This window comes from Carassius auratus, unplaced genomic scaffold, assembly GCF_003368295.1.
Source record: "Carassius auratus strain Wakin unplaced genomic scaffold, ASM336829v1 scaf_tig00215399, whole genome shotgun sequence".
NCBI lineage: Eukaryota > Metazoa > Chordata > Actinopteri > Cypriniformes > Cyprinidae > Carassius > Carassius auratus.
In genome coordinates, this window is record NW_020528066.1 from 342,940 (window position 1) to 360,551 (window position 17,612).

Below are 17,612 nucleotides of genomic sequence, written 5' to 3' on the forward strand. Positions count from 1 at the left end.
GTAATAAAGATTTATTTTTGATATACTGACTTTTATTATGGGCAAAAACTGTTGATAAAAAATACATACATACATACTGTACATATATGCATATATTTTTACAAGGATGTGAGGGTGAGTAAACGATGACTGAATTTTGATGATTACATTTCACTGTCCCTTTAAGAGCTCATACAGACATTTGTTATGCAACATCTCTTTAACGTCTGACTCTTTAACTTGTAAAATTATTACTGCCATTAATATGTGTAAAAAAAAATTGCCATTAAAATCACCTTTTCTGAGTTGTGTTCACTGGGCATGACAGGCTGCTGTATAACGCTGTGTTGGATGGTTGTATGATAGAAGTGACATACTGAAGCAGATTTAAAATGTCCTGTCTCTTCCAGAAACACAGACACTCAGCCAGACCTGACACTAAGTTTGTAATATTTATTTTTCATAGCCCAACAGTCAATAAACTATAAAAATGCATTATATTTCTGCTACTAAGCTAAAATATATTACTGTCAACCCTTCATTAGACCCTTACTGACATTAAATCAGAATTATGGGTAAGTATGTCATGGTCCTATAATGTGGTAAAACATTGTGTGCTTGTTTTTTACTTGTCCCACATGAAAACCAAAAAGGCAAAATATGTAAACTTCATGCATAACCTCACATCTGTGGTGTGTGTATAGTTTCTAGATAAGCATATTGTAGTGGTAATAGCTGAAAATTATACTAAAATTAACTCTCAAACAACATGTAGGCTTTATCTGTGCAGTGCAATTTTCTTTATAAAATATGCTGCAGTTGTCTTAAAGGATGACTACTAATGCATTCAGCAAAAAAAATAAATGAGAGTATATGTTTTTTTGTGTAAAGAGAATTTCCATTATGCAAATCTTTCATGACTCCTCCTTATTTATAGATGTGCACATACACAGGCTAATTATGCTGCATATTTAGTGCACAGTTAAGAGGAAACATTAAACATCATGACTGTGTGGATTCTGTTACACACTCACACACACACACACACACACACACACACACATATATATATAAATTATATATATATATATATATACGGGAACACTTGATAGGTAAAAAATTGATAGCCTGAATGCACTGTAAGTCACTTTGGATAAAAGCAACTGCTAAATGCATAAATGTATTAATTTAATTTAATTTAATTTAATTTAATTTAATTTAATTTAATTTAATTTAATTTAATTTTTAATATATATATATATATATATATATATATATATATATATATATATATATATATATATATATATATATATATATATATATATAATTTATTCTATAAATAAACATAAACATGGCTGTGTGTTCCCTGGTGGCCGGGAACGTTATTCCCACATAATTTGTTACTTTAATTTGGATACATATTTAGCCATCATTAAAGACATATTTAATCAAAACTGAATGAATGAATGAATTATTTTTTTCTATTTGAAGTGTACGTTTTTTCGTTAGTCAAATCTGGACACAAAGAAAGCATTTTGTTGCTCATACTTACTTCCTAAGAGCTTGATCAGTTACATGAAAGTAATCAGAATCAATACCACAATTTCAAAATATGAAAATGAGTATTAAATACCATAAACAGAGACATTTTTGGTTTAGTAAAAAAGGTTCTACAAAGTATAGCACTCTGATACTGAAGTGCTGAGCATTGTCACATGACATCATTTTGACTGTAATGTTTAAGCAGATTATATGGTATATGAAATTTCAATGTAAAGACAAACCAATCCAATGAAGTTAACACCAACTCACAATTAAGTATGAACACATGGGAGTCTGGCCTAATGGTACACACCTTAAAAAAAGTAACATGTTTTAGTTATTGTATATTTATTTTTAATGTAGTCTATGTGTACATTAAAAGTACCCTTCTGGCACCGAGAACGATCCAGAACTAAATGAAGATTAATGAAGAACCAATGGGATAAGAGTAAGTGGAGAGATAGATAGATAAAATCCATTAAATATTTTTATTAATTTGTGTCCCATTTATAGAAAATTCTGTATTAGGCATATAACAGTAAATGAATAGATACATATTCAGAATATAATTAATAGATTTTTCATCACTCACACTGGTAAAATATTTAATATTTAAATTAATTGTTTGGCCTTTAAGTCTTGATTGCACCTTATGACTTAATACAAATCTATACATCTCAAGAAAGAGAACGAGGCTGAGCACGTAACCCTTACCGTACAGGATTTCAGAAGGTAGGCAGAATCTTGTGTGCACACTTACCACTTACGTGGATTTTAGACCCTTAGACGGCACTGCATCACATACAGGAATACTACTGTAATGGAAATCACAACATGGGCTCAGGAATACTTCCAGAAAACATTGTCAGTGAACACAATCCACCATGCCATTCGCCGTTGTTGGCTAAAACTCTATAGGTCAAAAAAGAAGCCGTATCTAAACATGATCCAGAAATGCAGGTGTTTTATCTGGGCCAAGGCTCATTTAAAATGGACTGTAGCAAAGTGGAAAACTGTTCTGTGGTCAGACGAATCAAAATTTGTCTACCGGACTACAGAGGACAAGGACAACCCAAGTTTTTATCAGCGCTCAGTTCAGAAGCCTGCATCTCTGATGGTATGGGGTTGCATGAGTGTGTGTGTCATGGGCAGCTTAAACATCTGGAAAGGCACCATCAATGCTGAAAGGTATATCCAGATGTCGTCTATTTCAAGGAAGACCTTGCATTTTCCAACATGACAATGCCAGACCACATACTGCATCAATTACAACATCATGGCTGCGTAGAAGAAGGATCCGGGCACTGAAATGACCAGCCTGCGGTCCAGATCTTTCACCCATAGAAAACATTTGATGCATCATAAAGAAGAAGATGCAACAAAGAAGACCTAAAACAGTTGAGCAACCAGAAGCCTGTATTAGACAAGATTGGGACAACTTTCCTATTCCTAAATTTGAGCAACTTGTCTCCTCAGTCCCCAGACGTTTGCAGACTGTTATAAAAAGAAGAGGGGATGCCACACAGTGGTAAACGTGGCCTTGTCCTAACTTTTTTTGAGATGTGTTGATGACATGAAATTTAAAGATCAACTGATTTTTCCCTTAAAATGATACATTTTCTCAGTTTAAACATGTTATATGTCATCTATGTTGTATTCTGAATAAAACATCACTGCATTCTGTTTTTATTCACAATTTGTACAGTGTCCCAACTTTTTTGGAATTGGGTTTGTATTTTATTTACTGATAAAGCATCAGACAAAAAAACTAAAAAACACATCTTCGAACTCTTTTGTTTGCTACAATATAATTCCCTTAAAAAAAGTGGATACCACAGAATAGATATATTTGCTGATGAGGTCAAGATTGAATTGTTTATTTTAGTGATCCATTCTCATTCTCATTCTTACCAAAGTAATTTATTACCATGACTAATATAAAAACATTAAAATCTATTCTAGTATTGATGCAACAGTCATATAAGAAGACAAGGGAGTGTCTACAGAAAAAAGAGCCATATTTACTGATGTGTGACCCTCAGGAAACACCTGCGTTTCGTTATTGCCTCTAAAATAATAAGTGAATATGCATGTATAGTTTCATAAGAATTATTTACATTCTGTAACTACAAAGCATAAAGAAACCTCTAAAATACATTCGGTTAAAGCTAATAACATGTTTATTCAAATATAAATAGAAGATAATACAATCATGAAATTGCTATATTCTTATGTTTTCTCAGAAAGTGATATCAGAAGCAAATTAAGTGACCTGATGACTATAATATCAATTTAGAAAAGGTTTCTAATTCAAATTCTGCTAATCAAACTAAGCTTATGACATTATTGTGACATTTCAATAAAACTGTGAAGATCATTTTCACCTCACAGTATCACTTGTATTATCTTCCTCCACTATATGAGGGTCTCTGAGGACTTCTATTAATGTGGCTTCCAGATGGATAAGAGTTGTATCTACTTTGATCATAATAACTTTGCCTTTCAATGTCAAAAGACGTGTCAGAGGAAGCCCCAGGTAAATTATGTAAGATAACACCAGTATTAAAGACTTCTCCACAATAGAAGACCAGGAACACAGTTAGAGCCGCACTGGTCACAATCACGGCCATTGTGTTTGTCCTACATGCACATCGACTGTACTTCTGAGCCTTCACCATGTCTCCCTCATTCATCTTGCTTCTCGCATTTAGAACAACAGAGGAAAACTTGGTAAAACTGAGTAATTTTGAGTAAAAACTAGCATGTTGTTCTAGAAAGAAACATCCAGTTATCTGACTCAACTTTAATGAACATATCAATTCAGCAAAACCCAGAAACAAACAGTTGCAAAACATGATGTTGAACAGAGCAGCACATGTAATCTTTTCCTTTCAATTTTACCCTCACATAGACGACTTCAGGTGAAACCACTCTATTATCTGCCTCTGAGAAATTGTTCATTTCAACTGCCACAGTTTCCCTGCCAGAATCCTGAGAGGGATTCTCATACAAGTGTTGATGTTGCATTATGTTAAAGTCTCTCTGAAAAGCCTGCGTCAAACTGTCTTGTTTAAAAACGAATTAACAGTAAGGCAACATACAAACAAACAGTGTTTCATTGACGTGGTCTGGAGCTCTTTCTTAATTTTATCCCGTGTCTACAGCATACGCGACTGGCACAACGTGACTAAAGACAACATAACCCATAAACAGAGATTTCTCAGTTTATGACCCCTTTTAAAAAAAACCTGTACAGACTCTTTATTAAATTTTTAGTGTCAGGAAAGTGACCCTCCCAATGCAAATCAAAGCCCTGGACATCTGTTTAGTATTTATGTGCTGCTGACTGGATCTGAAGTGTTACATCACCACTGTCAAGATGAAGAATACACTCTGCTTACTGCTGCTCTCATTCAGCCTACAATGTGAGTTTTCACACGTCACACGTGAAGAAGCCTGGAGAAACTCTGACTCTGTCCTGTAGAGGATCTAGGTTCAGCTTTAGCTGCTGTAGCATGCACTGGATCAGACAACAAGCTGGAAAACCACTTGTGTGGATGGGACGTGTTTCTAGCGGCGGCAGTAGCTATGACTACTCTGAATCCTTCAAAGGTCGAACTGAAATCACCAGAGATAATTCAAAGAGTATGGTGTATCTGAAACTATCAGGCCTGACAGCAGAAGACTCAGCTGTGTATTATTGTGCAAGAGACTCACAGTGACACAAGGGTCTTGTACAGCTGAACAAAAACCACACTGACTTTTTTCTCTCTTGTTACTAAAAGTCAACAGGTGGCAACAGTGAATAATAATAATAATAAATAAATAAAAAAAACTACAAAATGCAACCTAATGGAATGATTTACCATCACTGAAGATGTTACATATGCAGTGAAGTTCACTATAAAAGCTCCAACATTATACAGCACAAAGGTATATCTGATTTTTTTAACACAATGTGTGTGCATGACGGTGATTAAAACCTAATTTACTTCAATAAAGTTTACTTTATACATGCTATTCTTGTAATGAGCATCAAGGTGTGGGGGCGCTGCAAATTCCACATATGACAGTACGTCATAGATTCGTAGAAAACAATAACCGCTGGAGGCCATTTATCGCGCACAAAGTCCTTAATTCATTCTGCAGTTATAGCATCATAGCCATGGCAAAAAGAAAACAAGGCAGTTTAATTAATTTTGGTTTTAATTAAGAAATTGTGTAGTGATGACGACTGATTCACCTGCTGCAAGCACTTAGACCTCCTGCCGCACCCACTGTGACAACGCAAGAAGCTGAAGAAAAGTCATCTCTGGCTGAAGATGGTAACAGCTGGCCGGTCATGATCCTAACCCCTCTTGCTCCGAGTCTTCTCTCCCGTTAAACTGGAACAGCCAGCAGTGGAGAGACTAGAAGAGCCGAAATACATGGCTGTTTGTTAAGGATGTAAGCTTGGCGTGCATTGCATGTAGGGATACAAAAAACCAGCTTCTGTCTGAAAAGGTTCCTGGCACTCACTTGTCAGAGGAGTGGATTAATGGGGAGGAAACAAGCAGCGCTGCTCAGAACATGTTGCGAAAAAATATATATAAACACAGGGACAGCATTGCACACAAGAGGGCCATTGTCTTAGCAAAAGGCGATTGTGCCAAATAAAGTAATTGAGGTGGATTCTAAATTAATGGAGGAGACTGCAACATCATTCAGGTCTGCCTATATGGTGGCTAAGTAAATGCTGTCTTCTATCAATTTGTGTTGATAAAGTTTAACAATGCATATACAGTTGTAGCTGTTATGTATCTTTGTAAGTCATTGTAAGTCCTTTTCTGAGACACTTGTGTCGATAATGTATAATAGTGAATACACTTGTAGCTGTTGTAAGTCCTTATTTGAGGCACGCACAACCCCACCTCCCCAAAACAAAAAGTGTGCTCCCCCAAAGGACACGGTATAGTTTGAACACTGCACACATGAATATTTTTTTAGCATATATAAATTATTAAAAGCTTTGTATGTTTATGTAAATCTCCTGTTGCATATTAAAACAGCAGACATGAGTCAGTTTCCACATTCATCTGATCACTAGAGGGAGTGAAGAATCACTTCAGTTCAGTCAAACTGTGCTGAGAAACAAACCATGATCTCTTCATCTTTAGTGCTGCTTCTGGCAGTCATATCCTGTAAGTTTAGTCTGTTTTCTGTGTGATACATCATTTTGTTGATCAAAAGATCCTGCTCTCTTACTAACAGGTATTATTTGATTTGATACAGGTATTGATTCATATGAACTCACTCAGCCTGAGTCTCTGACTGTCCGTCCTGATGCCACTCTCACTATCAACTGTAAAGTCTCATATTCAGTTACAAGTGAGCATACAGGCTGGATTCGTCAACCTGCAGGAAAAGCTCTGGAGTGGATTGGATTCATCTGGAGTGGTGGAAGCACAGACTACAAGGATTCTCTGAAAAGCAAGTTCAGTATCAGCAGAGACACTTCCAGTAACACAATAACACTGCAAGGAAAGAATATGCGAGCTGAAAACACAGCTGTGTATTATTGTGCCAGAGACACACAGTGACAGACTCCAACAGACTCCCTGTACAAAAACACCATCATCATATCACAAATTAAGTGTTTATTTATTTATATTGTTTATTGTGTTTATTTTTTTATTTTTTATAATTTTCCTTAGTATGACTTTTACAGGTGCATAGCAGTTGTCTGAAGCTCATCAAAAATTCTAGACATTAATTCAGCTGGTCAAAAAACAAAAACAAACCTCAAGGCAAGCCTAATAAATATGTAAACTTATACCTGGCCTTTAAATATGATTCTGATATTATATCTCGTACTTCCTCCAACAATGCTAAATTTTTATAGAAATGAGAAACGTTACTAGATTATCATACTTGAACTAGTATAATGGTTTTCTCTGCTACGTAACTTATCACATCTTTGGCTTGCCCAGTGACTGTTGCCAAAACTAACGTTATGACCCACTGGTGCCGAAAGTTTCTTCATTCATTTAAGATTTGTAACTTACCTTACCAACTGCAGCCATTTCCTCTTCTCTTTCTCATCACAGGGAAAGCGGTAAAATGAGAGTTGAATGTGACTTGTTTTTTTTTTTACTCTGATCTATTCAAACAACACAGGACACAGCACTGTGGCATGGTACAGTAAATAAAAAAGCAGGCGAAAGCGGTAGATAGAGGTCCTGGTTTTTGGACCCGGAAATAGAGAGGTTATGTCACGACTTAACAACCAGATAGATTTAAGGTATATCCACCTCATTCAGCAATCTTATTGTTTTATTTCTCATAAAATATTACCATTACTATTTCAATGTGAGAAGCCGCTGCAAATGATTCTGTGCCTGAGTCATCACCAGTACAGATTCTAAACAGGTGAAAGAAAACACACATAATGTTCTGATTGAAATAACATCAGAGAAAAGAAAATCAGAAAATACAGGAATCTCCATGACATGTAAAGATTTATTAATCAATACACACTTTTCATCCAGCTGAAAACGCTTTACAATATTGAATAATCATAGTTGTGTAACATTTCTGAACATTAAAATATGTTCTCATAAATGTCCGATGTTCACATCTTATTAATTTCTGTTTAAATTTCTGTTTTTCATACACATATGCAAAGAAGAATTGAGGCTGGAGGAGGAGTTCATGCAAACCTGGGATGTTTATCTCTCATAAACTGTTTCTGTTCACTGATTGTATGTGGTTTTTGTTGAAGAGCATCATTAGCAATGGCAACAATAATTAATTCAGTCCTGATACTACTGTTTTTAAATGGTTGGTTATTTTCTAAATAATAATATTAATAATTATATATTACTCTATAAATAATATTAGCAAGCACATAGTTAAACCTTTTTTCTGATTTTTTTTTTTTTACAGATATTCATTGTCAGACCTTCACTCAGTCTGAAGCTGTGGTAAAAAGACCAGGTGAATCTTTTCGTCTGGTCTGTACTGCCTCTGGATTTACTTTCAGCAGCTACAGGGCAGCTGTAGTGAGACAGGCAGCTGGTAAAGGACTGGAGTGGATTGCATATATCAGCACATCCAGTACTCCAATCTCCTATTCCCAGTCAGTTCAGGGCAGGTTCACAGTGTCCAGAGATGATTCCAGCAGTCAACTGTATCTACAGATGAACAGCCTCAAGACTGAAGACACTGCTGTGTATTACTGCGCTAGAGATTCACAGTGAATGAGTTCAGTGTCAAAGCAATACAAAAACCACCTTCACTGTTGACTTCACTGATGCTCCAGATGTACTGTTCCTTTCCAAGAGGTGGCGCTCTTTTCAAGCAGTTTTTGTTGATGTTACAAATGTCACTGACTGCTTACATTTACTTGTTTTCTTGACAGAGAAACAGACAGTTCCGATTTTGAAATTCTGAAGAAACATAAAAGAGGGGAAGTTGTGGCCTAGTGGTTAGAGAGTTTGACTCCTAACCCTAAGGATGTGGGGTTGAGTCTTGGGCCAGCAATACCACGACTGAGGTGCCCTTGAGCAAGGCACTGAGCCGCCAACTGCTCGCTGGATACTGCAGCATAAATTACTGCTCTGTGTGTGTGCACTTTGGATGGGTTAAATGCAGAGCATGAATTCTGAGTATGGGTCACTATGCTTGGCTGTATGACATGTCACTTTTTTTTTTTTTTCATAAGTAAGCCTTAGAGTAACTTCATCACAAATTATATTCTCATGTTTACATGTTTGTAAAAATCTCCTTCCTTATGTAAACAGGTGCATGCAGACACAATAAAGAGCTCTTTAAGTCCTGTGGTCTAGATAGAGTCACAGGTCCCACCTGAGAGACAGAATCAAGTATTTTAGATTATTGCTAATGATTTTATCTACATCATCCAGTGAGTAACAGTATCAACACTATACTACGGGTTTATTAGGGAGTGACAATAAGTGCACAGCTCATTTCAGTTAACAATTTTTTTTTTAAATGTAGAGCTGTATGCCAGTTCTCCACTTGCTCTTTGTACAAAAGAGGAGTATCTGTATCAATAGGACAAATAAAGCTGTGTGAACTTCAGACCATGATCTTCTCTTCAGTTCTACTTCTGCTGGCAGCAGCTGCATCATGTGAGCTTCACTGATGTTTTATTTAAACTCTAAACTAAAACAATGAAATAAGCTTCATAACTGTTAGTAGAAGTTTTGCGACACAATTAATAATAATAACACACTCTCTCATTGTTAATTTCAGGTGGTGTTTTCTGTGTTGAGCTCACTCAACCTTCATCTATGGTTGTGAAACCTCAAGAATCATTCTCCGTCTCCTGCAGGATTTCAGTATTAGGTCATTGCATTAATTGGATCCGTCAACCCACTGGAAAAGCACTGGAATGGCTTGGATATATTTTTATTGATGGTGGCACTTACATTAAAGACTGAGAAAAACAAGATCAGTTTCACCCAGGACACACAGGGGAGGAATTTTGAGACTTGAGGAGTCAGCTGTCTAATACTGTGCAGGACAGACACAGTGACTAAAAAAGCTATAGTTGTGTACAAAAACAAGTCTAAACACATTGAACAAATGTACATCAACTGGTTCTATTCAACTAAAAATATTATTTAATATGACTGAATAAATATGCCTATACCAACAAAAGTTATTTTTATGGTAAGATCAAGGCATAAATAGTTCTTTAAGGCAACACACTCATTGCAGTGTACTATACAATTCCACTTATGAACCCTGTCTTATCTGTGTGAGTGCAGTGAGATTGTGAGTACAGTACATCTTTTTCAAGACTTTCTTTTATAAATCAAGTATAATCAGATAAATAATTTTGCATTATCACTAAAAATTACTATAAGAACTAATTAGTTCTAAGTGGCCATTGCATTATAATTTTTTTCCTTCTTGTTTTCTCGTTATAACGACTTAATTTTCTCTAAGAAGATACAAAACTGCGCCAGCAGGTGGCACTATAGACCTGAATATAACTGATGGGGTGTTGTACACTATCCACGAGGACCTTCCTCGTGATCGCTATAACTTGTGCAGTCTTGTTCTGACATTTAATTAATTCATAAATGTTAATTGAATCAATATGATTATTTAGTGTATTAAGTTCTTGCTAGATGCATGAGTTTCACCAACGCGTTCTGTGTCATAAAATAACTGCTCATCAAAACCAAGGTTGACGTCTCTGTATTCTGTTTGCACTTATATCTTTATTTGTGCTTCATTTAGGCACATGATAAGCGAAGATGTTCTGTTTATCTACAGTAGGCTATTTGTGATGTGCTTCTTTTCCTTATTATTAATTTTTATGGTTAACCATATGGTGAGAAATGTGATGTATATGTAAAGTGCATAGGCTAATTTAATTCAGTTTTGTTCTATACACAGCAAAATCAAAAGTGTTAGATTTTCAGTGTTAGAGTTGAGAGTAAAAATGTAGAGTCATTTCAACTCTTTTTGAATCTAATTTAACTACAAGAAAGTTATTTCTCAAAAAGAGTTGGTGTTGTCACCGGGAGTTAAATGCCATATTGATGGTTTAACTCTACAGTGTTGATTTCAACTCAAAAGCTAGTGTTACCGCCTGAAGTCTATCATTTCCGTTACTTGCCTGCAGTGAGGCGGGAAACCAGACAGCTTTTTTTTTTCACTCGACTGGATCGGACTGGACACGCTCGTGAGTGGGAGCATTCATAAGTAAGTAAATTTAAACCAGTAACTTATGTTTATTTAATTATATTTGTAGTGGTGGGCCTATTTTTTCCGACAGGTAACATTAAGTTAGCTAATGCTTAATATTCTAGTTAGTTTGATAGTGCTAGCTAATCAGTTCACCATGCAACAGTTATTACCACGCTCAAAAGGATATATTATGTGTACAATTTCACGTAACGCTCAATGTATGGAACAAATACAGTGAAAATTTTCTTATTGGGAAATCAGAACAACCAGTAAGTTAAAGTGGTCCCTTAACGTTAGTCAAATTAGATCGAAGTAACGTTAGCATTTTTTCAGGATAAGGATATATGGTGAAATTAACGTTAGCTGTTTGTAACTTCGTGTTGTATTTCAAATATATATTAACATGTTTAACGTGCTTGGTGTAAGTTAACCTCATATGTTGCACCTAATCATTTCTACAGCTGGACGAAGGTAGCTTACGGTCAGTATAAATAGTTGCAACACTTTATATGTGAGGGTTTCAGCTAACGTTATAGCTAACTTTAACGTTAGCTGAACTAAATCAGGTGCACATGTTCGGAAGTGTGTAACGTAAACCTTTCTGGCTTTGGGCGGGTAAAATGAGCGCGGCGCGGTAGACGCAAATACGCCTCATTCGTGCTTCGAGACAGGAACAAAAATCACCTCTCTTGGAAGAGGATTAGTGAGGAGACTGTACAACCTGGTAAGATGTACAAATTTCACATTTGAGTCACGTTATTGACCTACTAACCAGCTAGAAAGCTGCTGTGCTGCCATTTTACAAATATTTTCCCGCTAATATACATAAATATCTTGTAAAAAAGATGGCCCCCAACGGATTTCGCCTCCGTCGCGTAAATTTCGCTTCAAACGTGTTTTTTTTTTTTTACGCGCGAATGGATTCAAATTATTTAAACACGGCAGGCGCGAATTTGACGCGCATCTGGTGTGACTGTGAACGCACAGTCATGGAGGTTGGCTCACTTGTTTCTTTTCCATGAACAGTTTATCTGTGCTTGCTGCCCAGGTTTAAAAAGTTTGCACTTGCTGTATAGCAAGATGTTGCGTACAGGGCATTGTGCAATTTGGAAGAATTTTGTGTGGATATAAGCATCCACCTTCATTATTTAAGAATACCGTTTAGGCTTCCTTTATCATGTTTCATGTGAACCTTTATGATTGTTGATATTGCGTCACTATTTTCTAATGATATCGTGTAAATAAGTGTACGGGTTTATTTTTAGGTTAGTCACATTTCCGAGCGAAATGTTACGAAAAGTTTGTAAAAGTTATGTGAACTCTCCTCTCTCTATTAACTTTACCTCCTCTGTGTTGGTGCTTGTCATGGTAACGTGCACATTTTCTCATTCATTACGTTTCTGAATGTATTTTTTTTTCTTTACAGCACATCATGTTGGTCAAAGTGAGATTTGGTGAAACTCAGAAGTATGTTAAAGTTGCCCAAACTGAAGAGGGCTATGAAGACTACAATACATTTCTTCAGAAAGGTTTTCATCACTTCATTACATTGAAGTCATCAGTTTCTAAAATTTATTTTCCATTTACAATGGGACTGTAATCTGGTTATACTGCCCCAGAAACCAAGTTGTGTTTGTGTTGGGCAGTAATAATTTCTTGTCAAGCAGTCCAAATATAGAATCCAAAATGCAGAAAAAGAAAAACACCTGACACTGCTCAGAATACTACAATTGTTAACATGTTTTAATACTACTAATAATGGGAAATGCACTGTTTTTCTTTATTATTCTCAGTCATAGAAAAGTAAGGTCTTCCATTGCAGACCGAGCTGCATGTCACAGATGATTCTGGGACAGAAGTGGATGCGGATGTGTATGAGGAGCTTTTAAAAGCAGGGAATCTTATCATTCATGTGTCCACAGAAAAGTCTACAGGTAAGACTTTGCTCCGTTAGAGTGTTTGTTTTTCAAAGTTCAAGTAAAGCTGAACTAGCCTGTTGTGCCCTAATATGCTAGACCGTTTGGTTGTCAAACCTAAAATAAGTTGTTAGAGGTTCGTGAGCATGTATGTTTCTTTTAAATGTCTTTCAGTTGTGCTTAATCAAGATTTCTCACATTCTACGTCAGAGTTGCTTGTGTCGACACGTCATCCTCTGTGGCGTCTGATTCATCAGATGCAACAGTGATTCATGATATCATGACAATGTATATAAAAGAACCCACATTGAGCGGGAATCAGCAAATGAGGTATTGGGGAATTTCAATAATAAATGAAATTAGTTATTATTCCTCAAACACAAAGATTCTGTAGAAGAGCTGTGGTTTTATTGCAGGAATGTCTAACATGATGACTACCTTTGTGATTCTTCTTCATGTTTTAGATGGTGAGAAACGTTCTCCATTCTAAGCCGGGGGGAGAAAAAATCTTGCACGAGTATGACAAAACAAAGACATTGACGGATGCTACACGGCGACAAATGGTAAACCTCCTGGTTGCAGACATGATGGAAGTACATGGGTAAGTATACAATGTTGGTAACACTTTACTTGAAGGGTGTGCATAAGACTGATATCACCTTCATAATGTGACATGTCATGAGGTTTTATGCATGTTTATGACAACTGTCATTAAGTATCATTCACTCAATTATTACATTTTTAATAATTGAGCTAATGACACTTAATGACAGTTGTCATAAACACAGTTGTCATAAACACACCCCTTCAAGTAAAGTGTTACCGTTTTGTTTGATAGGCATTAAGTCCATATTTTTATCCCTCTTGAAGGGGGAAAAAGCTTGAACAATAATATATTTTCTACTTTTAAAGGAGAATACCACCAACCCATGTGCGAACAAAATATGCTGTTGGCATCACCACTCTATTTCCCAACCTTAGTGATCCATACTCTGGAAACGGATATGTAAGTTTTTTTTTTTTTAATTAATGGCTTATATTGCAATATATGGATAATGTGTATGTTCTTAATTTCTTATTTTGCCATTTGGTGATGTGACCCCTGTGTTGCATACTTTTGTTCTCTTTGGGTTTTACAGGAACACTACTATGATGCAGAAAGTGGGTCTGGCTACTTGGCCTGGAGGATAAAGACCGTCCAGCGCAACACTGCAGTTCAATCTCGGAGATGCTCCACCAGCACTACGTATAGTCCAAAGAGCAAGAGGGATTTTCTCCTGGCTGACAAGCAACTGTTCGGCGAGGAATGCCGTGAGGCAATATCCTTATTGAAACATTCAACTGGTGTGTCAGTTGTCAAAGATAAGATGATGGCAACATTTCAATACCGCCAGACGCTAGTTCAGAACCAGCAAAACTCTGCAACAGTCTTGGATGTGTTCCCGCGGTTTCTCGACATCCCCGGCTTGGTAAGAAAGACATACCTTTGTTTGATCAGCATATTTTTGAAGTGAACAATTATGACTCAATATTCTTTCAGTATCAAGGATTTAAGGTGTTTCTTCTGTAGATTGACCAAGATTTTACCATGATGTTTGGAGAAGAAGTTTCTGGCAGATTTTTGGCAAAATGGCCGACGTACTTCAAACCCAGGCTCCTGGCAGACTGCAAGAACCGGACTTCTAATGAGCATGTTGAAAGACTCTTGTCTGCGCAGCAAAACTCAAATGAGTCTGGTAAGTGTCCCTCATTCTGCCTTTAAAACATTTACACAACAGATTCTTATCATCTTACCTTAAGTATTGTCTTTGGCATAATCTGTCTTTTTTTAAATAATATTTTAAGATAGAAATGTTTCTGAACATCTTACACTTAATTCTACTTTGCTCCTAGGCTGGGACAGTGACCTGTCAAGCGTTCTACTGCTGGTTCACCAGCTCCCCCCTACGTCAAAAGGCCACAAGAAGAGTGCTAAGATTAGCTCATATCAAGCTGTCAACCATGTGGCGCGATATCTTAAGGTATTTTGTGTTTAATGTTTTTCATCCACTTGTTCTCATACTGCCGTTGCTTGTGTTGCATAACTTAATATTTTATGTCTCTGTGTTTGTCACAGATTGGAGCCAGTGTTGAGGCCTTCCTAGGGAGCTTGGAACCAGGACAGCCCTTCCTCCTCTGTGTGGGTGAACAGAAGAACAACATTCAGAGGTTCTATGTCATCGTTGACCAGAAGGCCATCCCTTGCAAGGCGCAAACATCCCTGGCAGCTTTCGATTAGCTTTTCAAGGCACACTTCATCTTCAGTGTTAACTACCATGAATCCCTCAACAGCTTCTACACATTCATCCAAACCACAGTGTTTAACATCGACTTGGGAAGTACCAAGGAAAGTCCCAGAGTAAAGGAACTCAGAGCAAGGCTGTTTCACACTAATATTTGAGCTGATACACGTCCTTGTTTGCAAATATGCTGATATGTTTTATTTGTAAGGCACACCAGAAAAGTTCTGCATTGCTTTGTCAGCATTTGAGACTTCACCATTGATTATATCCAGGAAAGACATTACGTTTGAAATGTGGACAACCGGGATGTTCTTTATCCTTTTGTACGTATTCAGGGTTCAAAAAACACCTCGTTCGTTTGCACAGGGACACTTGTTCACCAAATAAACACCTCGTTCGTTTGCACAGGGCCACTTGTTCACCAAATACTATTGACAATGTGGACGCTCAAAGTGAAGGTGATGAGCCTTCAAGTTCTCAGGCATTCTGTACAGACACTCCAGTAACTAGCCGGACCTCTGTTGACAAGCATCATTTGTTAAACCTGTGTGGATCTGTTGTAGCACAATTGCAAGCATCAGGTGTTGCTGAGAGCACTGTCCAAGCAATGGTAGGGTCAATGGAAGAGCTTGTAAATGACATTCATGAGCAAACAAGAGAAGCTGTTCTCAGCTGTACTTCTTCAGAGATTCAAGCAACCGATTTGGAAGAAAAGGTGGAAAATTGTTTTGATTAATTGGAAAATCCTTTCTCAGTCTTAAATACAGCAGCCAAACGACAGAAGTTCTTTGAGGAAAAGTGGGAAATAGTTGAACCTGTAGAGTATGTTCTTGGGGTGCGTTTTGATTTGCGGAGAGATCGGACAACAGGAGTTTACAATCAGATCCCTGTAACAGATAAATTTGTGTATGTACCCATCTTGGGAACCCTGAAATCTATGTTTAAGAATAGTGAATTATGTGAAAGTTTCCTTCAAGTCAAGCAACATAAAGAAGGTGTTTATAAAGATATATGTGATGGTTCATACTTCAAAAGTAATGATTTGTTTTCCCAGCAAAAACATGCTCTACAGATTCAGCTTTATTACGATGATTTTGAGACGGCAAATCCCTTGGGTTCAAAGAAAGGGATACACAAGCTTGGTTGCATTTACTTTATATCGAGGAACCTGCCCCCAAAATGTAATTCTGTTCTGATGAATATTCATGTTGTGGCACTTTTTCATTCACAAGACCTGAGGAAATATGGTTTTGATGAAATACTAAAGCCTCTCATTGATGATGTTAAAACACTAGAAATGCAAGGAATAGAGGTACCTTTCTCAGACTCACCATTGCGAGGGACTGTTATTCAAGTAACAGGTGATAATCTAGGTTTGCACGGATTGTTTGGTTTGATTGAATCCTTCAGTGCAACATATTTCTGTAGATTTTGTTTAACTACAAAGGAAGAGTCACAATCTGTCTTCACTGAAGATAACCCTTGCTTAATTTTCCGTACAAAAGAAATGCATGCAGAACATTGTGCATCTCTACAGGAAAATCCTATGTTGGCATCAACATTTGGTGTCAAGAAGACATGCTTGCTCAATACACTATGTTTTTACCACATCTCTGATAACTATGCAGTTGACATCATGCATGATTTACTTGAAGGTGTAGTGCAGTACGAATTGAAACTAGTATTTCAATACCTGGTCAATAACAAGAACCTGTCTTTAGAAACATTGTCACAGAGGATCCAAAGTTTCAACTACGGTTATATTGAGCGAAAAAACAGACCAAGTGGGTTGAAAATGGATGAGAGTAGTAAAGATCTGGGATTGAATGCAATTCAGTCGTGGTGTCTTGTGCAAAATGCTCCCCTGATTTTTGGTGATGTAATTGAAAGAAATAACAGTTACTGGAACTTGCTCCTCCTCTTGATTCAGATAGTGAATATAGTGTTTTCACCAGTTGTTACTAATGGTTTGACGTATTATTTGAAGCATTTGATTAATGATCACCACAAGCTGTTCAGATCCTTGTTTCCTGACAGAAGATTAATTCCAAAGCATCATTTTATGATCCATTATCCAAGGTGCATTCGTAAAATAGGTCCACTTATCCATGTATGGTGCATGAGGTTTGAGGCCAAACATAATGTTTTTAAACGATCTGTTAAAAATTTCAAAAATATCACAAAA

The 17,612-nt window shown here is 36.7% G+C and overlaps 1 long non-coding RNA gene and 1 gene segment (V, D, J or C); both read left to right on the top strand.

The window, feature by feature from the left end:
• The first annotated feature begins 6,593 nt into the window (after positions 1 to 6,593).
• On the top strand, positions 6,594 to 7,118 carry LOC113094497 (Ig heavy chain V region 5A-like). The segment is given in 2 exon segments: positions 6,594 to 6,704; positions 6,796 to 7,118. Coding segments are annotated over 2 exon segments (351 nt in total).
• Positions 7,119 to 9,577: 2,459 nt separating this feature from the next.
• On the top strand, positions 9,578 to 9,830 carry LOC113094512 (uncharacterized). The gene is made up of 2 exons (XR_003288110.1): positions 9,578 to 9,656; positions 9,781 to 9,830. It is a non-coding gene; the product is annotated as an uncharacterized LOC113094512 (long non-coding RNA).
• Positions 9,831 to 17,612: the final 7,782 nt, after the last annotated feature.